This window comes from Abramis brama (genome assembly GCF_963993115.1).
Source record: "Abramis brama genome assembly, chromosome: 16".
In the NCBI taxonomy this organism is placed as follows: Eukaryota; Metazoa; Chordata; class Actinopteri; order Cypriniformes; family Leuciscidae; genus Abramis; species Abramis brama.
This window is the reverse complement of record NC_139978.1, coordinates 13,819,662-13,844,338: the sequence shown is the minus strand read 5'-3', so window position 1 is coordinate 13,844,338 and position 24,677 is coordinate 13,819,662. Positions and strand designations below refer to the sequence as shown.

General features: G+C 36.1%; 1 protein-coding gene across 1 annotated transcript in view; it reads left to right on the top strand.

The window, feature by feature from the left end:
* magixb (MAGI family member, X-linked b) overlaps positions 1 to 24,677 on the top strand; it is a gene marked incomplete at its 5' end in the record, with an annotated part of 102,460 nt that overhangs the window by 32,983 nt on the left and 44,800 nt on the right. Inside the window, 3 exons of the mRNA XM_084138654.1 lie at positions 761 to 877; positions 15,172 to 15,291; positions 17,339 to 17,512. Coding sequence (XP_083994780.1) covers positions 761 to 877; positions 15,172 to 15,291; positions 17,339 to 17,512 — 411 coding nt within the window. The remainder of the gene's footprint in view (positions 1 to 760; positions 878 to 15,171; positions 15,292 to 17,338; positions 17,513 to 24,677) is intronic.

Below are 24,677 nucleotides of genomic sequence, written 5' to 3'. Positions count from 1 at the left end.
AGTGTCCTTCCAGAATGTCATAGCGGTCATTTCGTACATACTGTATGTGTGTATGTGTGCTCATGTGGTTGCAGGGCTTATGTTCCTTTATGAGAACTGTGAGCTGTGTTTTATTACTTGGAGAGGTTAGGTGGGGGTGGGTCTGTCATTTTGATGGGTTCGAGAGGCACTCTGTTCATCTATAACAGCCAAGTGGCCTGTCATCAGAGACCATAAACCACAGCAGATGAAATAAAGAGATCAGCCATGTTGAGTGGAGCATTGGGCAGCTGTGCCAAGACTGCGTGTGTGACATTTTTCACTTTAATCCAAGGCTGTGTGTGTGTTTGTGGGAGAACGTCTCTGTACGACACACACTTTTCATTATAACCCGAATGTGTTTCTACATAGCGTGATACACCATTATACTGACCATAAAAATGTGAATTCATTGTACTCTTCAGTTGCATTTCTTTGCGGTTCTGGCCGAACGGTAGAACAACCCTGGCTTCATTTGATTGATTAGAAACACCTCTAATATCTAAAGGTTAATCAATACTGCCTCCAGGGAAAAGGCAGAATGTATCTGTGTGTGTTTATTTTCGCAAGCTCTTCAGTTTTTTTGAATTGTAGATTTTGAGGTGGGTAAGCACATTGCCTCGTTTGCAAATGTTAATTTATGGGATATTCTTACTGTGTGTTTACAGAATGACAATGTCTCTGTTTGTTTGTTTGCCTGTCCATCTTTCCCTTTCTAATTCCTCATCTGTCCTGCTTTTAGGCTCAACTCTATGCAAGGATCTAAGGTTATACCTGAGCAAATGTTTCACGCCGGGTTCCATGGACAGTCAACTCCAGCAGGTGATCCGAGAAAACCTCTACTTGAGAGCCGTGCCCTGTGAGTACCCCAAAAAAGATTGTTCAGAAGTTGCTCTTTTAGAGATTAAAATACCTATATCCCATCTAACAAGGGAACGTTCAAGGGAAAAACAAACGTTTTTCCAGAAACATAGAATGTTCGTTCAAAGTTATCTGGGGCCGTATTCACAAAGCATTTTATCTTACCACTAGGAGTACTCCTAAATCGCACTAAAAGATTTTAGCTTGGAGTTTTCTCTTAAAAGTTATTCACAACGCCTTTCAGACCTACTCTTAGTAAAGAAAAATGACATCTCCTAAACTAAGAGTGAGTCTTCGTTGCTATGGATGACGTCATTACTCATGCACAAGCTTGACTGAAGTGACCACCTTGATTGGCTGATGATTGTAACGCGGGAATGATTCCAAACACCTCCCCTACGATGATGAGTGACAGGTGACAGGTCTGAGAATGCGTGCGCTACACAAGTAGTGCGAAGGACGGAAGATGATGAATAACTGAATAAATAGCCTAAATGAATAAAGAGTAAGGCAAAACAAATAGCCTAGTAGCCTAATGAAACATATGGATTGATGCAATATCTTTGCAACATTATTGAATTAATCTGTCACTATATGCCTCTGCCTACGTTTGCAAAGAGAAGAACATTTTAATTTGATTCACAATCAAACGTTACAATTAGTTTACATGCATTGAGTAGCCTAGTTTTGGTTGTTGTTGGTGGCGTTATTGCATCCCTCCCTAGTTATGCCTACAATGCAAAATTGTTCCCTCGCGATTGGAAGCTCCTGTAGCCGCCGCATACGCATTTGAAAACATCGCAACGTGAAATGCCACAAAAAGCGGTTTGTGAATAGGTCTTAGTGAGTTAGGAGTCCTCTCGACTTCTTTTAAGCTGTCCCAGGCTTGGGTGCTACTTTTAGGGCTAAAATGCTTCGTGAATTACTCTTAGTCAAAAAAATTAGGAGTCCTAAAGTTACGAGTGACACGGCCATTATTTTTAGGAGTTGCTCCTAAATTCGCCAGTTAGGAGCTACTTTTAGCCTTAAAATTCTTTGTGAATACGGCCCCTGGGCCGTGGGCCAAGCAGAGAAGCTACCAAACACCTCCACGTTTTCCCTATTTAAATACAGTTACTCGCGTAGTGTAACTCGACCTAGGACGGTAACACAAAACAAAACGTTGCGCTTTTCTAAGCGTGTAAAATGGATAACTATATTGTATGGCGGAATACCATGGCAAGTGCTTGTAAGCACTTCGTCTTGGCGCAGTAATATCTGAATGAATGGGCTAAGCTAAGTGCTTTCAAAGTGTCACCGCGCGCCAAAGCGATTGAGTGCACGCACTGAGACGAGAGAGGTATGTATCAACTCGTCTTAGTTAAGGGGAAAACATAGTTTAATATGAAAACACGGTGGAGTATCCCTTTAAGCTAAGACTCCTACGTAGGGTGGAGGAGGATTTATGCCTGTCTATATCCAATTGTCACAAGTGCCACAAACAGAATAAAAAAGTTACTGATTTCCAGACAGGTTTCCCAAACACTCCCCCACTTCTGTCATTGGTCAGACATACAGATAGCTCCACCCCTAATTCACATTATTGGTTGAGTTGTTGCCATATCTAAGTGCTCAAACAAACAGAGCAATGTTTTAATAGTGCCTGTGGGTTTCCACTTTGTCTCAGCCTTTTCTTTTAAAAGCCCTTAGGACAAATACAGTTAGAAACAAATGATATATTATTTATATATTTATACACAGTAGAATATATGATCAAATTCATGTTGATAGCCTAACTCAAATAATTTAGTTTTAGAAGGATTGAGGGATTTTAGAAGGATTTGAAGATTTGTTAAAGTGCATATTGAAATCTTTTTGTTTTATTTCTAATCGTTTTTTATTTTGTATACATTTTATGATCTCTTTTTCTTAAAATACAAATCTGAGTAGCAGAAGACTAAAGGAAAAGTCTCCATCTACTCCTTGATTGTATGTGTCATTTTTCATGGTTAAACACACATGCACATACGTTTAAACAACCTAATAAACTAGAAAATATGCTTGTTATTTCACGCAACAGCACTTAACATCTTGCACGCTGGCTGATCGAGCTCAAGGTACTGCAGTTTTTCTGATGAAGTGTTAATTGGCGTGTGATCCATTTAATAGTAAGCAGGTGTTGACAGCTCTAACTGGTTTCACTGCGACAAGAAAGGAAGGATGCGAGAGAATGAAAAGAGAGACAGAGAAGGGGGAAGTTGAAAGATAGTTATCAAAGCAATAGTTGTAGCAAAAATGAATTTTCCGTCATTATTTACATGACACCCTCATGTCATTCCAAACCCAACATGCTGATATTTTTCCTGCGGAATGCCAAAGAGTGTTTAAAGAATTTTATACTGTTTTTATACTTAATATAATCCTTTAAAATGGGCATTGATGTTTTGAATAAAAGTGAGGCATATCTCCATGCTCTGTGAGAGAGAACTGTTGAATATGGCCTCATAACATTTCCATGCTTTTCACTTCACTTTTCACTCTCTTTTCCGCTCAACTCCCTGTTGCTTTCATTTTTCTGTGCCCTTTATCCTGAGCTTTAAAATCCTAATTATATTTTGAGTAATTTCTTTCCCATTTTAATCTTTGTGCAGTGATAAGACATAGATTTGGATTAACCTCTATTAAATTCATAAGCTTTTGTTAAGTAGATGAAGTTCTGCTGGTTTTTACGGTGGAATTATTACCAGAGACGGTACAAGGAGGTAGAGATAGGGAGATAGACCACTTGTAGAAAATAACAAACTGATCTCACAATATATAATGAGATGGCAATTTCGCATGAACTTGTATAGCATGAATCATATGAAAATGTAAGATTTTTTGAAAAAAAGCATGGGGGGTCCACCCCTAACCCTATCCATATGCAGATTCATATGAATTCGCCACTAATTTGGAAAACGCTAAATAGTTAGGAATTGCCATGAGATTGTGTTCTTGTGAAAGTCCCGCCTTTGAGTTAAAAGAGCCAATCACCTTTTTGATTGAGTTTGTTTATTCTGATGCACTAGATAACCCTAAAAAAACTAGATAACCCTAAAGATTTATTGTGTTATTTGAGCTAAAAAATCGAATTTTTTTATATCAATCTTGTCAAATTGTATTGCCGATTTGAAATATGTTATTGAAACAGAATCTTGATAAACAGTTTCAGAGTTTAGCCTTTCCTCACTCAATTTGATTGGAGCTGCTTGTACTCTCAGATTCTAATATGTACACTTTAGGTACTAATTTTAATTTTTAAGGTACTAATGTGCATTTTTAAGGCTAAAAGGTACAGAGGTGTACTTTTTTAAAAACTTTTGTACCTTTTTTTTTTTATTAGTGTGTGTGGTGTTACTAATATGGCCGCTCACAGAGTGAACTGACTTGCCTCAAAGGGACTTTGTTTACATTGTAAAACATTTGTGGCTACTTTGGGAACGTCCTGGTTGATGCTGGCTCTCTGTTTTTTTCTTACATTGTTCGAAAAGTTTTCAGTCATTTCTCATAGTTCGGACACGATGCTGCATGGTCTGGCTCTGCACATGTGTTTGAGCATGTGTGGGCGTGTGTTTGAAACATAGCGTAGACTTGAGTGGGGTAATCTCTGATTTATAGTGATTTATAGTGAAGTAGGTCATGCTGAGCTTGACGCGGCCCGTCGTGTGCCATTCTGCTTGCTGACACACACACACACACACACACACACACACACACACACGCACACACACACACACACACACGCACACACACACACACACACACACAAACACACAAACACACACACAAACACAAACAATAACTGCAGGGATGCCTTTGAGCTTGTCTTTGGCTCTTCCACATAAGCTTCGCACTTTAAGATTCACACGTGCTGCTCTCACATGGACACCCTCAAACATTAATTATTCAAATACTTACACAGGACAGTGAACACCCAAAACACACTGTTCTGGTTAGTTTTTCTCTTTATCTCAGTCTGCTGAATGAGGAAGTGCCCCTAAAGCTAGGTACTTTCAATTCCAAATGTTGCCCTCAACTTAACTTTCTACACTGTCCTGGAGAGAACAAGCCGTTCGTATAAACAGAGATGTTTACAGATGTTTCAGCTGCTGATGTGTGATAATTTTAGCCATTGTGCTAAGTTCACACTATCAGTCCAAATCCAATTATTTGTGTATCTGATTGGAATCTTTTTTTAGATTTTTTTTTTTGATGTTCACACATACTAAATATGATCAGATTTAGACTGACAGTCTGAACAAGGCTTCAGTTTAAATCATGCAATATTTGGGCAAAATTATCATTGGAGAAGTTCCATTTAGCCCTCTTTGATGATATATTCAAGATACTGTATCTGATTATCACAATAAGACTGATTTCATAGCTTAATTTGCCAGACAGACAGATTGCATTTTAAAAAGCTGATTCTATTATGATAGTGAATAGAGTTCAGATTATGAATAATCATCACAAGGCAGTCAAAGCTTTAAAGGACATGGATTTGGTCAGAGGAAACTGACCATGACGTCTGCAGTTATCAAATTCGATTAATTAAGTCAGTCCACTCGACGGCCATCTTACTAACACTTCCTGTTAGCTTTTTTTTATTTGTCACTCGCCCAATTTTTCCTATTTCTTATTCTTATACTGTCTAAATCGATGGGACATCATACAATTACTAAAGCATGTACAAAAAGTTATATTCACAACATATGCCCAAACCAATGATTTGCTTTGTAATCACCAATGTTGGATAAAATTTCTTTCAAAAGTAATGTTTTATATTATTGTGTTTCTCCTAAAAATCATGAATTATTATTTTACATCGCTTAAATGCAAAGAAACACATAGCATTACTTTTGTTTTAAAGAGCCACATTTTTTTATAATCAGCTTCATATCATCATGAGCATTATCATCATAAAACTTAAACTCTCATTGAGAAACCCATTCACACCATATGGGTTTAGATTAAGCCAGGATTAGGCCTTAGTTCAACTAGGACATTTAAGTAGCTTTTATAAATGTGCCTTAGAAAAACACATTACTGGTGTGCATCTTGAGACAAAACAATAGCAGTGACATATTTTAAGATATGTGTGTGTATGCTGCTTTCAGTTAAAACAGCTCAAACATGCATTTCAGTCTGGGACTAGACTAGCCTTGTCTGTGAAACCGTGGGTTAGACTTTTCTGTCAGTATAAGTCAAGTATACTTAAGTGTAATTTTACCCTAACCCTAAGTATATTTCTGAGAAGTACATAAAAAGTAGACTGAAAGTATACTTTCTCTCTTTTTTTTTTCTTCAAATGAAGAATACTAATAGCGAACTTGAAAAAACTTCTTTTTTGTAAGGGTAGTGCTGCAAAAATAACTCACAGCAATCTTACTGCAACACACCCCATTCAATAATACAGATTTAACTCGCAAAAACAGCCTACAAATTACCAAATAAAGATTCCTTCAGATCACTTGAGTGCAAAATACAAGTCATTTGAAAATAAACTTTAATTCACGGTGATATAGTGAATATTATGGAATAATGACAATAAAATAGGTGTACTGTTAGGAATAATAGCAGAGCTATTGTAATGCAGTTCTGCCAGGTGTAGTTTACATTTATAAGCACATTTTTTTATTTTGTCAGCAGTTTCTTTTCATATCACATCTTTTCACTCTCTTGCTTGTTACAGTTTTGGCTTTTATATGTTTCTTCTGCTCTGAGACCAGCTCTGTCAGCTCTACTGATCTCAAATGCGTCGTTCAGACACATGAGCCAAAGGCTTTCTCATTATACCTGCTATTTAGCAGAATGTCCAAGCTGCTCTTTTCCATACAATGAAAGTGAATGATGGTTGTTCCTTGTCCCAAACCATCCCCTTTCATTGTATGGAAAAATGCTTCTTCACTTATAAGAAAGAACATCATGCAGGTTTGGAACGGCATATGGGCAAGTAAACAATGACAGAACTTGCTTTTTTTTTCACACAATGTAGAATAGCTGTGCAAATCACTCTGCCTGACCCTGAAGGGGCTTTAGTTTGGCTAAGTAGAGTAGACAGGAAGGCCTGCTGAGGCCTCCGGCTGGGAGCTCTAGTTTCATCTGACAGAGATGGAAAATAGCAGAGTAAACAGTCTGGATGCCTCCAGCTTGGTAGTCATACTTTACCTGTCCAATATATGCAGCAGTAATGTTGACAGTAATTGGGGCGACATGAATTCGTAAACCATCACGCCTTGATCTAAGGTAAAAAAATTAATAAATAAATCAATGCAAATGACCAGAGTCAAAGCCTGACCTTGAATATGCTGACGAAGATTAAAAAAATTAAAATCCTAATGTTGGTTTTTACTAGGTAAATGTTATGTTATGGTGAACATATTTGGTTTATGTAATCTTTTAGCCACTGAATTGTGTTGACTCGCTGTCTCTTTGCCAAAATTCAAAGGCAAAATAATGCATTTATTCTATACAGAGAAGGCAATCAAAGAATATCCAAGAATATAAAGGCAGTGTTGAAGTGCAAATTGCCAACCAAAGGCTATTTTCGCTAACTCTGTCCACCATTGCTTGGATAATTTACCCTTGGTACAAACAGCATATCATTTCTATTTACACTTTGTATGAATATCATCTGTCACGATTTGCACTAAGTGTAAATATGATGCTATTTGTATCTGTTTACACACATGCACATGGTATCCACTATTCACACTCATGGTAAATAGCATAGTTTCTTTAAATAGCCACTGCCTAAATATTATGCATTTAAAAATACTTTCATCTACTTTCATCTAATTCAATATGTAGTTTCCCAATATTTGTTTGTGATGTAATTTTATGCTTTAATCTTTCCCTGCCAGCGTTTAAAAAAAAAGTTGCAAGCCACCACCAGCGTTTTTGACCATTTTCAGAAAATGTTCATGGCCCCCAGAATATATTGTTTTATGAATATCTTAACATGCAATTTATCAAAAGAAAGAACAGACCGTAAAATTTCACTTTAGAGGTCCATTGTTAAGTGTAGCAATGTATGATGGTTTTCAATGTATGAAGGCACTCTTTTTTGGTTAGTGCAACAAATTTGTAGGACCAACTTGAACCCGATGCGAAATCTGTGCGTGGAAATCTTTTGCCCTCATGAGCAGTGTTGGAGAAAGTTACTTTTAAAAGTAATGTGTTACAACATTACGTTTCTCCCTAAAAAAATTACTAATTGCATTACAGGCTGAAGGAAATGCAAATTCAGGCTTGTACAGTAGAAGACGCAGCTCAATAAAACCTTTCAGCTGTGCTGCCATTCTGGATTGAAGAAGAATAGGATGCAGCAGAAAACAGTTCAACACTAGCACTTAAAAAAAAAGAAACACAAATGTGGTTTATTTAAAGTAATTTTTGCTTGGTTGAATTGGATCATCAAAGGTCAGCAGCAAAGACATTGGCTCATAAAGTGAGATTAAATACTTAAAGTATATTTGTGTTATTTAACATTTAATTATTGCATGTTTGTTTAATATTCTGAGTTTGCATTTCGCTCTATTTATTCATTTTGAGGAATACGGAATCTGTTTTTGTGCAAGTGAGATGAGTAAACGCCTGCTCAGATTTACTCTAGAACCACAATAAATATCATGGTAATAACCAACCATCATGCTTATTAGTATCATGTTTACACAGCGCCCACAACATCTCTGAACTTACTCCCTATTTCTCTCAACATATGAGAACTGGAGAACTGTCAGTGTCAGTCATGGTAAAACAATGTAACTTGCGTTACTTTTTTGAAAAACTAACTCAGATATTTTGTTGTTAATTTAAAAGTAATGTGTTACTTTACTAGTTACTTGAAAAAGTAATCTGATTACATCACTCGTGTTACTTTTAACGCATTACCCCCAACACTGCACATGATAAATTCCTGGTTGCATGGATTCCTATTGAAATGATTGGATTTTACCTGTGAAGATTTGCTGAACAGTAAACGTGACTGCTCCTTTATAAGTCTGTAGACAACAAAGCTGCTCACCAAGTCAAATGACTGTATAATGACTGTATTAGAGTGTATGACTGTATCAGACCACTGTTACATAATGTCTGTCTCATATAGCTGTAGGCAGGAGGAGGACAGTGTGCAAAGAATTGCGATAATACATTCAATATACAGTCGCATAGTGGAATACTTAAACCCCCAGCAAATATTTTAGTTTTATACTTCTATTTCATTTTGAATTTAATTCACTTTATGATTGTATTTTCTGACTTGATTGGATTGTTTAATGCTGTTTATCCCATCATGCCTCATTTCAAGTTTATAAAGAGGTCAACCGTATGCATACAAGAAAGTTTTAATATTATTTTTTAACATAGTAAATTGTTTCTCACCATACTGTATGTCTATGATTCCATCCACCACAGACTACATTGTTTTTTAGAAGTATTTTCAGATATTTAAAGTGATTTTGTATCGATTTCAAATGAGGGCACATTAGAGTAAAGCAAATATAGCTGCTGTTCATTTAAACCAAAGCCATTGAACAATAGAGATCGACTGGGGCAGCGGGGCTGAGAGAGAGTTCACATGGTCCACTGCTAAAGAGGAGCGCAGGACATAAAGGATTAAACCGCTTAAAGGAATTAAGAAACGGTCGGCCGTTTATCAATTATTCATGCAATAGAATCAAATTAAATGGCTTTTATAATGGGTAAGTAAAGAGGGGGTCTCTTTAGAGAATAGATTGCACACTGCACATATTACTCTGCTTTTGTATGATGTACAACAAACTAGTTTGATTGTGTTTTAAAAAGTAAAAATGACATTTTAAACTCTTTTATACATCAATGCTGCTAAACTGAATCACCAAAAGTTACATAATTTTCCCTTTGGCATCATGTGTTTGTCATTCATTTGCTTTGTGTGTGCCTTGAGCATAATTTGTGGTCCTTCACCAAAGTGGAAATAAGATGTGTCAGTACGCCCTGCTGAATTCCCCTGTACTCGTGTTGAAGGAAGACTTCTGCTGAGTGCGTGTTTGTTTGAGTGAGTGTGAACTTGAGTGTCACTCTTGCTGTAGGTCTTAATCTGTCATAAGAAGGACCTTGGGTTTGCTGAGGTCGGCGTGAGGTTATTTATAGAAAGGTCACCGTTATGACACACAGGGTCAGGAACACCTGGCGATCAGTTAATGAGCTCATCATTAATTCATGGAGGGTGAGAGTCCTAATGTGTCTTCGATGTCTGTGATGTGTGCTTCAATCACTTAGCTGGAGCTCTGAGAGAATTATTCACACTGAGCTTGTCTAGAGTGTCTGTGAGGATTGTGAAACCACTGCCAACCCTGTGAGCCTCTGGGATTTTTTACTGATATTTGTAGACTTTCGAAATAACAGAGGGTTTGTTGAAGAGTATTTTTGGTTTGCAATTTTAGCATATTTGTAATAGTAGCAAGCTGTTGTTTACCTCTCAAGTCTATTTCGGTGACCAGAAATGACTTGAATATATTTGTAACTCCACATTGCCATCCCATTACTACTGTATTTATATTCAGATATACAAAACTGCAGCTATATTAAGTAAAAACACAGTGTAAGCTACATGTAAACTACAAAGATATTGTTGGATAAGTGTTTATATAGCAAACAGGATTAACTGTATTTTCACCTGTATAACCAGTGTTTATATTTAAAATATAAATTTGCACTCCTTTGTAAATATTTGGAGCAAGCTTTTCCCTTCTGTGTTCTCATTACTATTTCTTCCTCTAAATATAATAGTAGTCAGGGCTGGACTGGGACAAAAAATCGGCCCGGGCATTTTGGCCCAGACCGGCCAAATATATGATCATAAACACCACCCATCTTTGCACGCCCTTAATTATATGCATACCAACTCCTATTCATTAAAACCACTAATGCCATATAATGAGTGAGTATATGAACGAGTGAGAGTTAACAGATGAAATAAGTAAAAATTTGACATTTATTAATACAGTTGTATTCTTATACTTTACTATACTTCACAGTGGTGAATCCTAAAACAAGCTATAATCTGCATTAGCATAGCAATACAAGTTTTTCTTACAGGATTTTTGTTAAAACTGTGGTGGGTGGACCTCGGTCCTTCTAGGGGGGTTGGGGGGCATGCCCCCCCGTGAGAAAATTTTGTGCATTTTAATGTTAAATTCATCAATCTGGTGCACTTTGAGAGTTCAAAATTAAAAGCTCCAACCCATATTCAGTGTGCAAATTAAACAAAGAAAAATTCAAACCTCTTTTAGTTACAGTGTCTATTTACATTACACCTACTACATAATAATAGTTGTAATATTAATCCAATGACAGTAATTGCCATATTTTGTAAAACAAATGCACTAAAAAATAAAGGAAACTTTCATAATTAGTTTTGTACCAATTTCTATACTTGAAAGAGATAAGCACATGATCTTTTATTTTGACGCAAACTGCATCAAGCTTTTATTTTGGCGGAAAACATGGTTTACAAACGCCTCTCATTAGATTTCTAGTGAATTGCGGTAATCGTCAACTATACAGATGTGGAAATAATCTGTAACTGGGTAATGGGTTCCTACACTCATGACATTGCCTAAGGTTTTTGAAAGTAGTTCTGCTTACCGCAGGCTCTACACTCTCTCATCTCTCTCCTGATCCTCCTCACTATCATCATCATCACAGGAGCTGATGAAGGGCAGAAAACATATATTTTGACACATAAAGCGTCTGCTTTAAGGGCCTGGTTCTATTTTTTCACGCTATTTCTCTGCACATTCCTTGCGTTTCTTCTCCATCTCGCTGACTATTTTGACAGATACACACTGACACTGCTGCACGCTCGCTCACTCGTTTAAAGTTGAGATTGGGCCAGCCCAGTGTCAATCAAGAAAAGAACCAATGGGCCGCTGATCTACGTGTTTCATGGGCTGGTCTGTCAGAAAAAAAAGTAACGCTGACTTTTTTGGACCAATGCATTACACCGGCACAAACCCAGCGCCGCCAATTAAGCAAAACAAAACCAAACGAATGGGCCGCCGATGTACAAATTTTATGGGCCGTTAAAAAAAATAAAAAAATAATTATGTATATGAGTATGAGATGTATCAGCCTGAAAAGCACGTCGGCCCACCGGGAAAATGCCCGGTATGCCCAATGGCCTGTCCAGCCATGATAGTAGTTGTGAGTGTCAGGGTGGTTTAGTTTCGGTGTGTTTTATGCTGCCTTCACATGCTTTCAGCAATGTTCAACGTCCCACTTCTGAAGTTGTGATTATGAGCTTGATGCATTCAAGTACTTTGTTGTCGGAGAGAACAGGAATCATGGAAAACATCAGATTTATTCTTGCCTATATTGGGAAAATCCTATTATAGCCAAAACTATATAGACAACCATATAAACATACACTGCACTAGTGACTCGATGGTCAGCTTGCAGAAACCAAACTAAGGAAGCATTAGTTTGGTTTCCCTTGTTTCATTAATTATTACTATCCTTTGTGTATTTAAACCCTTAGTTTGCATTAGTTCTTTGTCTTGTAATAACGTTTAGTTGGAAGTGTAGTGTGCTCTTGCCTTTTCTGTTTAATAAAGATATTGTTCGTTCGTCACTCTGCTTCACGCATCATTCCTGTGGATTTACTACACGTACCCGTAACAGTGAGAAAATTTTAAATAAATGTTATCTTTTCTTGTGAGCTGCAATTATGGGAAATAATAAGGATGCAAATTATGAGATGTAAAGTTGCAGTTTATAGAAACAAAGTCACAGTTCGTCCCCTTGGAATTATAAGGTTCTATCTGACATTTTTGTCAAAATTTAGTTATTCACATATTCTTATTCTGTGACCACTTCTTTACATTATGTGATGTTGTTTTTTAAGTTGTGTACATTTTGGAACTTTTTATTTAGAAAATAAAAAGGTTCTTTCTACACAGTCGAATGGAATGCAAAAACTAAAGGCACTTAAAGCTCAATATCTCAAAACTGCTCAGAACGCAGATAGAACCTTATAATTCCAAGGGGACGATTTGTGGCATGAAGTTGGAATTGTGAGAAGTAAATGCACAACTGAAGCAGAGTGACGAACGAACAATATCTTTATTAAACAGAAAAGGCAAGAGCACACTACACTTCCAACTAAACGTTATTACAAGACAAATATCTACAATTTTGAGGTATAAAGATACAATTGTAAGATATAAGTCCCAATTGGTAAAAATAGTTGCAAATGTGATAAATAGAGGAGCAGTTTTGAGATATAAAGGCACAATTGTGAAAAATAGCCACAGTTTTTAGATATAAAGATACAATTGTGAGATATAATTGCACAATTGTGAAAAACTGTGACAACTTTGAGATATAAAAATACAGTTGTGAAAAATAAAGGTGCAATTTTGAAAAAAAAAAATCACAATTCTGTGGTGTAAAATGCAAATGTTAAATATAAAGGTCCAATTGTGAAAAATAGTTGCAGTTGTGAGATATAGAGATGCAGTTTTGAGAGTGCAAAATGTGAAAAAAGCCACAATTTTGAGATATAAAGATGCAATTGTGAAACATAAATATTATATCAATCAATTATCAATTAGAAGAAATAAAGATAATTGTGATTGTAAAATTGTACATTTGTAAAAAAGAAAAAACTTTTATGAGATATACATAAAGTCACATTTATTGGAAAGTATGATTGAAGTTGTGTGATACAACGGCACAAACAGGAGAAATAAGGTCACATCATATTATTTTATTTCATTTTTAAACTTCCATAAAGAACAAATCTATTGCCTGTTTATTAGCAAATTTCCACATAAAAAAACCCTATAAGACAGAAGTTTTTGCTTGTCCTTATCTAGCTTATTGTCCTAGGGCTGGGAAAAGATTAATCGCGATTAATCGCATCCAAAATAAAAGTTTGTATCTACATGATATATGTGTGTGTGCTGTGTATAATTATTTTGTATATATAAATACACACACTTGCATGTATTTATTTAAGAAATATTTGTTATTTATATATAAAATATTTAAATTTATATATAATATAAATTATATATAAATATATACAGTATATACATGCAAATATTTCTTAAATATATACATGCATATGTGTGTGTATTTATATATACAAAATAATTATACACAGCACACACACATATTCGCGATTAATCTTTCCCAGCCCTACATAATATTTGCATATTGAATTATGTTTGGCTTCTTTTCTAGCATGCATTTGTATACAGCACAATGTTTGATCTTTCATTTCTCACATCTATTAACTATCTATCCATCTCATTACATGTCCACCGGCATGGAAGAAACCCACTCGATACCGTCCAAACCGCGAACGGCCTGCCACTGATTTTTACATCTGTTAAACGCACAGCAGTGTGCTTATCTTCACAATGATTTATGCAAACGTCAATAAACCCATTGTGTATATGACTGATTATTAAATGAACACGCAGTTGCGCAAACATCCCGACATGCAGTTAGCAAATGCATAACACATGATATGCACAGACCTTTCCTATTATACACCATTCACAACAGTATTTTTATGCCCAGAATCCACTCATTTAATGTGCATTAGGCATTGCTTAATTTTGTACACACGCATATGCTCCCACACACACCCTTGAGGCCAGCCTTAAATTAGACAGACGCTGCATTTCCCTGTCCTCGCTCCGATTGTCCTCTTGTCTATCTGTGATTGACGTGTGGTGGGTGTGGCGGTTAGTAATTCAGTCTAATCATTCCAGTACGCCTCTGGCTGTGTGAGCTGCGGGTGAAAATATCAATATGCACACAAACACACACACACACTTGCAGAGTTCAGGACCCCAAGAGTGAAGTGCTGGGACTAATGCTCATGTTGTGATGTACTGGGGGATTTCGCTTATCAGACTCTTAATTAGAGATATTGAAGCGGAAAGGAGGTAAGATCTGTGCGTGCGTGTGTGTGGTAGGAGAGTGATAAAGAATCCGTGATTGATGTTGTGTCAGTGTGTGGAGCCGCTCAAAGCCTGCGGAGAGAGGGAGGGCCGTGTCAGATTTTCTTGGCTGGATCACTGTAATTGGTCTGGGCTGTTCATAGCTCTGTTAACGTGTCAGTCAGGGCTGGATGGAGAGGGGATAAGATGCCATCTTAATCTGGCAGCGCACACACACACACATTGAGCCAAAGTGCGGGTCAGCGATCAATAATTCTGTAACTTATTTGGACTTGCTGTATTTAACATGTCCCTTTGTGTACGATGTCACCCGCAGGTACGACTAGACAGCCACGAGACGGCGAGATCACGGGAGTCGACTATAACTTTGTGTCCGTCGAGGAGTTCTTCTCGTTGGAGGAGTCGGGGGCGCTGTTGGAGAGCGGAAAGTTCAAAGGTCAGCCCACGTTCAGGACCTGAATAATTTATGAAGAAAATAAAGTGTTACAGTGCAAATCCATTATTTCAATTGTTCTCTGGACTCCTTTTAAGGTCACGCGTCATATCTATGGGGCTTTTTATCCAGCGTTGATCTATTGATTCACAGTTGGAGCTCCATTTACACACATCAAAATGCATCAACACAACTGTTGTGTTGGCAATACTCATCTATCCAACAGCTCAAAGTTCAAAGCGATAGTTCACCCTAAAATCATCATTCATCCTGTTTCTCACACAAAGTTATCATGGCTTTTGAAAATAGCACTCAAGTTATATAGACCCCTTTTATTCTATTTTATAATCTTTTTTGGATTCTGGATTTTTGTTGTTAATGGAAAATTGTCAAAATGTAAATAATGTCTTTTGTGTTCTATGCCAAAAAGAAATCATGCCGATATCAGGCTTCATATACTCTTGATATCAGCATGATTAATTTTTTATATATTATATTATATTATATTATATTATATTATATTATATTATATTATATTATATTATATTATATTATAGTATATTATATTATATTATATTATATTATATTATATTAATTATATTATATTATATTATATTATATTATATTATATTATATTATATTATATTATATTATATTATATCATATTATATTATAGAGTCAGCATAACAATTTAAGTGAACAGTTTAATTATATTTTACATTTTCTAAATTGGTTAATATCCTATTTTGGGTAACATCCTTATTTTAATGGTCTTATAAAATGCCACTCATATCTAAAATAGAGTGATATTTCACATAAGGAAGTAAAACTGATAATAAGAGCAAGTTTAATTTCCCTTCAGTTTATCTCAGTCTGTCTCCTGTCTTTATATTTGAACACAGTATTATCATTTTTTATAGTAAATTGCAGAAATGCTTACACTACTTTGAGCCACACAATGTCAGTTTATACTATAAATAAAAACTCATTGTCCATTACACAGATATACCCTCCAAAATAGGCATTTCATGGCAAATGTATTGCAATTCAGTATTTAGTGTGGAATTTCAAGCTCATTCCTCTTTCAGCATCATTACTGTGGACTCTGACACATGTGCCTTTAGCATGTAAGTTATGGCTCTCAGGGGAAGGATCGCCTACCCCGACTGATTAAACGAATAAAATGAATTAGCATAAAAAATGCAGCCGCATTTACAAAATGCCATAAATGCCATTCTCACCTTGCCGACACGGCATGGTATGATTTACTTACCACTGCAAAGGCAAGTTACTCAATCAATAACAGATGGAGATCAGGACCAGTTCAAAATCTGTTGTACCATCTGAAGATATAATGTCACCCCTGTTGTGTAGTATTCCATCCTTGAGGTGTTTTTTAAGCTTTTAGAGAATATACTATGACAATATAATGGATTATCATGTGTTTTTAAGGTGACCTTGATTGCAAGATTTTGTAGCTCCTGTTAGCTATTTGTATTGAAATAAAGCTATTGATTCACTCTGCAAGAAAGAATACCCATGGCTTTAACCACTAGCCATAAATCCCTAGTATGTAAATCCTTTAATTGTGTTTCATGAGTTCACACTTACAAATATTCAGACAGAGTAAAGAGTATGCGTATTTGGCCGAGGGGAGGGCTTCGAGGTCGGAATTTGGCCCGAACCCAGAGTACTCCCACCATATCCCTGTGCTGGATAGGAACCAGCCAATAGTGAGGAAGGATGCAGAAAACTGTTGAGGAACATAGGTGAGTCAGCTATGTATATATAGGCCTCCTCTTGTGCTGATTGGGTAGATAATTTGAATGAGAGAGAGAGAGAGAGAGAGAGAGAGAGAGAGAATGTAACATGTTTCCTTGACCATGAGGTTAGGGTGGTTCAGTGTTTTGCAGAGTATATAACTACCAACACTATTGAACCATAAAATAAGAAACTAAATCAACACTTCACGAACAAAATAACTTCCAAGCAGTATAATAACTGTCCCAGGAAGGCCTGAGTGACACGCTTCTTATATTTCCTGGAATAGGGAACTACTACGGAACCCCTCGTCCTGTTCACATCGGCCCAGAAAGCCCTCCCATCACCTACCAGGAGCACCGCAACCTGCTGAGAAACTTCCGTACCCGTAGCAAGTCCCTCAGCAACCTGGAGAAGGCAGGCGAGGAGGGCGACAACAGTGAGGAGGACTCAGGTCTATCAGGTAGGAAGAATGCCTATACATCTATAGATATGTATATGTAGATGCTATATTCGACAGCTCCAGACAAGTCGACGTGTCCACCATTTTGGAAAGGTTAATATGATGCTGTTTATCACTTACAATAACAAATCAATGAATTTTCATCGAAAATGTCACAGCATTGTGCAGTCTATGACTGTGAAAACCACTGAGATAAATAACCTTCAGAGAAGAGAATGCGCTGGTTTGCGTTTCTATGTATAACGCAACGTGTAATATCCATATGCAGAATTATCACATTAATGATAAACTAAATGCTGTGAAAATCATCTGTTAAAGGGAACTTTTATTCACCCAAAAATGAAAATTGTGTCATCATTTACTCACCCTCAAGTTGATGGGCCCCATTGACTTCCATAGTATGGAAAAAAATGGAAGTCTATGGAAGTCAAAGCAACTGTTTGTTTACTTGATAGTGAGTAAATGATGACAGAATGTTCATTTTTGGGTGAAATATGCTTTTAATGTCTATTGCAGATATACATATTCATTCATGTGAATAATTAGGTTGCAGATTCACAGTCAATTTGCTCTAAAATGGTAATGGACCAGGTTTGAACATTGATATACATATATATACAGACATACACATCCATATATATATATATATATACATACAGTATATGCATCCACTGCCCCTTGCCTGTTTGTTAGTGAAGTATATTGGCAAATTTGATTTTGAGAGTACAATACTCTTTCAATTTATTAGTTTTACTATATTTAAATCCAATCCACAGGATTCTACATTTTCTCTCAAAATCAGAGTGGACAATTCAAAAAATGTGTGCAGATTGATTTCTGGTCATAGAAGCACTGTAGTAGTAGGCTAATAAATGTGGTAGGCCAGTTTCTGTCTTTTTTTTTTTTGTCATATGAATGAATCATTGAAGCAAAACTTGCTGATTTCTAAGCATTACTTATTGTAATGTTAACTTGGAGGTCAGTTAGTGAGTTCATTGAAGGAGTGAAGGATTCATCATGCTGATTCACTCTGGTAATTTGTAAATTCCTGAATAATTTTGAACTATTCAAAGACCAACTCATAAGAGTCATTTGCAACTGGACAAGACATGAATTGGACTACACCTGTCACAGTTATCTGGACTTTTTCATCTTTAGTTTCTCGTTCATGGACTTTCAGTTTGTTTTCATTCTTCACATGTGTTTTATTTTCCCACCACTCATCAGTTGTCATGGACACTCATCAGATCATCACACCTGTTCGTCATCTCCTCATTATCACTGTGTATTCAAGTTCCTTACCTTCACTCTGTGTTTGTCGGTTGTTGTTTGTGTGTGCATGTTACACACGCTGTTAACCGTTGTGGATTATCTGAGTTTGTTATCATTAAAGAACCATTTTGTTTATAGAAACCTTTTTTTTAACTCTCCTTCATCTTCATCTTCATCCTTGTGACAACACCTGAGAGTGTGTGTTATGTTGTTGTTTTTTGTGAAGCCTGCGAGGACAACTCAACGCAAAAAAATTTGTGTTTGATTAGGTCGTTATTGTATTGGATGATTGGGTAATTAGTTCACTAATGAGGTCAGGTGTGATGGTTCACACTGATATCAATTGTACCTTTCTATGATTGTTTCTTGTCTAACGAAGAAATGTTGTTCATTTTATGAATTCTTGGGAGCAGAAGTGGCAGTGTGCCGATTCTTGTTTATTTTGAAATTAAATTTAAAGGACAGAATTAATTTTTAAAGGAATCAAACCACATCATCTCTCTGTTTTTCCATTGTATTCTGGTGATCCTGGATTGAGTTACAGAATGCTGTCATTTGTGGTCTGAAATATAAAGGACTATTATAATACTTCAGAATGGACTCAAATCCTCTAACCTATGACGATATGGGCTAAACAAACACAAAATAGCCAATTTCTTTGTCATTTTGATTTTAAAAATCAAAATTTTGATAAGCAATACCATTCTAAAAAAAAAAGTTATCAGATCAAGCTAATGCATACAAGATCAAAAGTGTGTCTGTAATTGTTGACACAAAAAAAAAAAAAAAATTATCTTGTCTTCCATGCTGAAAGTGACAGCAGAGTAGTTACCAGGCAAACAACACCAGCCAGCTTTTTCAGTCTCTGTTATCCCGCTCTGATGTCAACTCTAACATATTCTCTTTCTTCTTTAGAAGCCTGCAAAAACCTGCCTGACTTGTTATTTTTCAGGTTTTCTTGTCCTTCTATTATTATTATTCCACCTTTCCCTGACATTTGGATCTGAGGGGACCGTGTGGGCACAAAACACAATATATCATAGAGGCTTGTCACATCATTACACAGGATTATCCTGTTATTAAACCCACAGATTTGATATTTGAATGTCTTTTTTCCCTGGTTAAAATGCAAGATTGAAGTACATGATTTGTATACATATGTTGGGTTTTGAAGATACAATCAATGTTGCTTTTAGAGCAAACAAAAGGTCAGTATGGGATCAATCTCAGCCTCTGTTCTCCCTGAAATCCCTGAAGAAATAGCGTTGCCACGGTTTCTTTTGCAACAAAATGAGAACACCAGCATTCCTAAGACTGTTAGTTGCGAAGACCTTTGAGAGACAGCTCAGCTCCTAGTCATAAACCATCTGTGCTTACTGCAATCTGCCCACCAGCCACACATTTTGAGAGGATACTATTCTGACCTACATACTTCACAGGGCATGGATGCTCTCACCTTGAAAAAGATGGCACCACTGCCAGGATTATGTTTGTCTGGGTATGTTTTATTTTATGACTTTTCCAGTATCTTAAAGGTTGTCACGTATACTAGCTTGACTTGATAATCCAGATTCAAGAGGCTTGAAGCAGATGAACGACGAAATCACATTTAAAACACAAGGAACAGTAACAAGACAATGAACAGAGGATGACTGAGGGTTTAAATACACTAGATGACAACAAGGGACTAATGATAGACAGGTGCAGGTGAAAAGTTTCTCTGGCTACTTTGACGTATGTATGGTTTGGGAGTGATAGAAGGTCGACATGGAGAAGCTAAATCTCCAACCTCAGTGGAATCACCCATTTAAAAAAAAAAGAGAGGAGAGTTTACTGGCTAAAACAAAACTGTACAGAGCTTGTAATAAAACGAGAATCAACATTGTCATTGCTTTTCGGAGATGGTGAGAACTGATGGATTTGAAATGTTGTAAAAGTGACGTTAAGATGGCCAATCTTCAGATAATCCGCTTGAGATCCTTTCATCTAAACTGGATATATCATAAGCCTAGAAGTGAATGTTTTATGAGCAGTATAGGATAACATTATTCATCCGCACACAGTCACACAGAGCCAAAGCACAACCAATGTTTATCCACAAAATGCATGCAGTTTTGTTTTTTAACCACTAAAAGATGCATAGTGTACCTTAAAACACCATTCCACCCCTAAACTTGGGATCAAGTTTATGGTGATGCTCCACTTCAAGAATGCATTCCTCAACCACCTTTAATCGGGTCATATCACAAGTAATTACATTTCTTTGATATGTTTTTTTAATAAAATAGTTTGTATCCCTTGTGAAAAAGAAGTGCCCTTGTATTTAATGTGAACTTGTAGTGTACTTCAAATCTTATAAGTATATACTTGCAGATAATATCAATAAATAAAAGGCTACTTGAGTGTAATTAAAGACAGTATATTTAATTATTTTTATTTGGAAATAACATGCAATTAAGTGTCTGAAAACATTACATTTAGGATACGCTTAAGTATATTCTTTTAAAGTGTATTTTTTCTGTAATGCGTGCTAAAGTTATGCTAAAGTGTACGTCTTTTTCACAAGGCATGAAACATATTGAAATATTTCGCATCATTTCAGTCCGATCTTAAAGGTTTATGTGCCACATTTCAGCACTGGTTGTTTTGTGATTAAAATTTTGAATGCAATGCTGTTTATGCAAATAGACTTGTGCACTACTGAATTTAAATGTAGGAGTGTGATGAATAAACTTTTAGATGCAGATTTAACCATTTGATTTACACTTTACATTTAAAGGTAAATGTAACATTTAAATTTCAAATGCCAAGGTCATGGGTTCAATTCCCTGGGAATACTGTATTGTACAGATAAATGTATACTTTTAATGAAATGTAAGTCACTTTGGTTAAAAGCATAATTTACATTTTGCTAATTAATTACATATTGCAAAACATCAACCATAACGTTTTTTTCTTTCTCCTGTACATAAACTATATTGTATATACCGTAATATATGGTATAACAATGAAAAAATTCATGGCCATATCCATCATGGTTACTAAAATAGCATCTGTATGTCAGTTCATGGTGAAATCCCCCTCCTGCTAAACATCAGTGCTGTTAAAGCAGATAGAGTGTGTGTATGTGACACCACAGCCAAGGGTGAATGTGTTTGTTTGCAGCTGGGCTTATGATTCTAGTGGGAATATGCTAATTACCTCAATACAGAGTGCAGGTTGCAGATGTTCAGGTCCCAGCTGGGGATCCTTCATTTGTATACTAGCAATATGGTACTTCAAGTGATATAAGAGGGTGTCTTTATATTAATGAGTTGTTGAATGAGAGACAGGTTCAGTTTACAGCCAAACAGCTTTTTCTCTAGATGATTGTGAAGCCGGTTCTATACGGGCAATGGCTTTTAAGTCGGTGTGGGTTACACATTATAGATGTACAAAAACATATTTAAAGTTAGCTTACCCTTTAGCTCACTTTTAAAAAGAGCAGTTGTTACGGAAATAATATACTTTAAAAGAATATACTTAAGTGTGAACTAAATGTAATGTTTTGGACACTTAATTGCATGTTATTTAAATTGAAATATTTAAAATGCATGAAATGTAATTTCATGATTACTTCTATTGTCTTTGAAATATGGTTAAAGTGTACTGACATTTACATACATTAATATACTTTAATATAAGTAAAATATACTTTAATGGAATTTCTATTTAAAACTTGTAAAATTTGTATACTTGTATACTATATATGTAATGACAAATTGTTTTTTTTTTTAAAACTATATTAACTTAAAAGGGGTCATGAATAAAAAATGAATGCATTTGAATCTTGAATGCGAAAAAGTCACTCTGCTGAGTGATTTACTCCAGCTCTGAGCGAACACTCTGCTCCACACCACAGGGTTTCTCAGGTGCTGCTAGCAAATCACTCCGCCCAAGTAGCAGTGCTTCGCCTTCTGAGAATATAGTTCCCAGTATGTATACGGTTAGAAGATGGCTGTGTCTCATGTGACCTTGTTATTTGTACACACTTTGACTATACAAATCACAACATGTAAATAGGAAAATGTTGGCGTTATGTTGTCACTTATTGGGAACAGTATGCTAGCTGGAGCCGTTTACCTCCAGTCTTTGTGCTAAGCTAGGCTAGCGGTGGGTGCGTCAGACAGAGTTACGGCACGCACGGAGATGAAAAGGGTATGTATGGACTTATCTAACTCTGGGGGATACGTTGAATAATAAAGTCCCCAAAAGTCTGCGTGTTCCTTTAATTTATCACCAGACAACACAACACCCTGACTAGCATACAATTATCCAATTACCTGAAAGTTATTACCCAAAATGTATGTTTGGTTTTCAGTTTTGGTGTTTCAGTGAACAATGCATTTCAGTGCATCACTACTTATGCTAGTATGAAGCAACAATAAATGTCAGAAGACATTTCAGAGTTCAGACTACAAGCCGACAAAACTGTCCAGTCAACTCTTTCATAAGTTCACTTGGGTTTTGTTTGTCTGTGCACTTTTGTCAAGCCCTGGTGTCTTCACCCCATGGGCAGTGGCATAGATGACAGAGGCATCGATCAAAGCATGACATTGAAGCCAATCAACATACCGATCTGCCTCTATGGATTCAATGTAGCGCTCTGTCTCTTAGATGCTGACCCTGCGCACAGTACATTTCACAATTGACACTGAAGCGATTTCCTTTAGAATGTAGAATGAGGAAAACTTGGTACTGCTTTTTAGCTTAATCAAATTTCTACAAAGTTTTATTTAAGGAATGACAAACACATTTAATCACCATAGTGAACCTCCTATTTTATATATATGGAATACCCTTGATTACTGATATTTTCCTTACTTTAATCATTATTTTTTTAAACTTGTTTTTGTAATATGTTTTTCAGTGTAAAAAGTGTTTTCCCTCCACAAATAAAATGTATTAATAATTCATAAAGATCATTAAAGTTTTTGGGCATGGCATTAACAACCTGATATATGTCATAACATTTTTAGATTATATTTTAAGACAAAACTGCTTAACTATGAAATAAAATATTTTTCAAAACTACTTAAAAAGAATATTATTAAGAGTTTCATTCTTTTTCTTCATCATGATATCAGAACAGTTGTATTCCTGATATTTTAATTTTATGAACAAACATATAACAATACATTTTAACTCAAAAATTAAAAACATTCTCTTTATAGAACAGGTATATTCAAGCCATTCTTTTTTGTGATATATTTTTGAATAAATGAATAGAAAGTGATACAGTAAACCAATGTTAGTGTTGTTGTTAAATACACTATATGGACAAAAGTATTGCGACACCTGACCATTTAGTCAAGTCAACTTTATTTTCTATAGCGCTTTATACAATACAGATTGTTTCAAAGCAGCTTTACAGTGATAACAGGAAAATGATTCAATGATGCAAACAACATTGAATCATTGGCTGTACAGCAGCTCTAAAATAAAATAATGTCATTGTTCAGCTGAAGTCAGTTCAGTGTTGATTCAGTCCCCTTGTGAAGATCATCAATTATTAAATTAGTTCATTTCATTTATAAAGCAGTGATGTCATCGTCTAGCTCAGTTCCGTTGTCATCCCATAGTGTCAGTGCAAATGAACGAACACAGTTTGATTATGATTCAGGCTGCATAATTCATAATTAGATTGTGGATCGGTAGAATTCAAATATTTCATCTAGTTCCTTTGGTGACGATAGGATTCATCACGCCAGTATGGACACCAAGCTGGTCATAGGTTCAGAGGACTTGTCTGATTCTACTGGTCTTTGCTGAGGATCTGTGCCGATGGCTGTCATGTAAAATTCCAGCTACAGGGACTTCAATGGCTTTGCGTTCTAAGAGTCGGTCCCCCTTT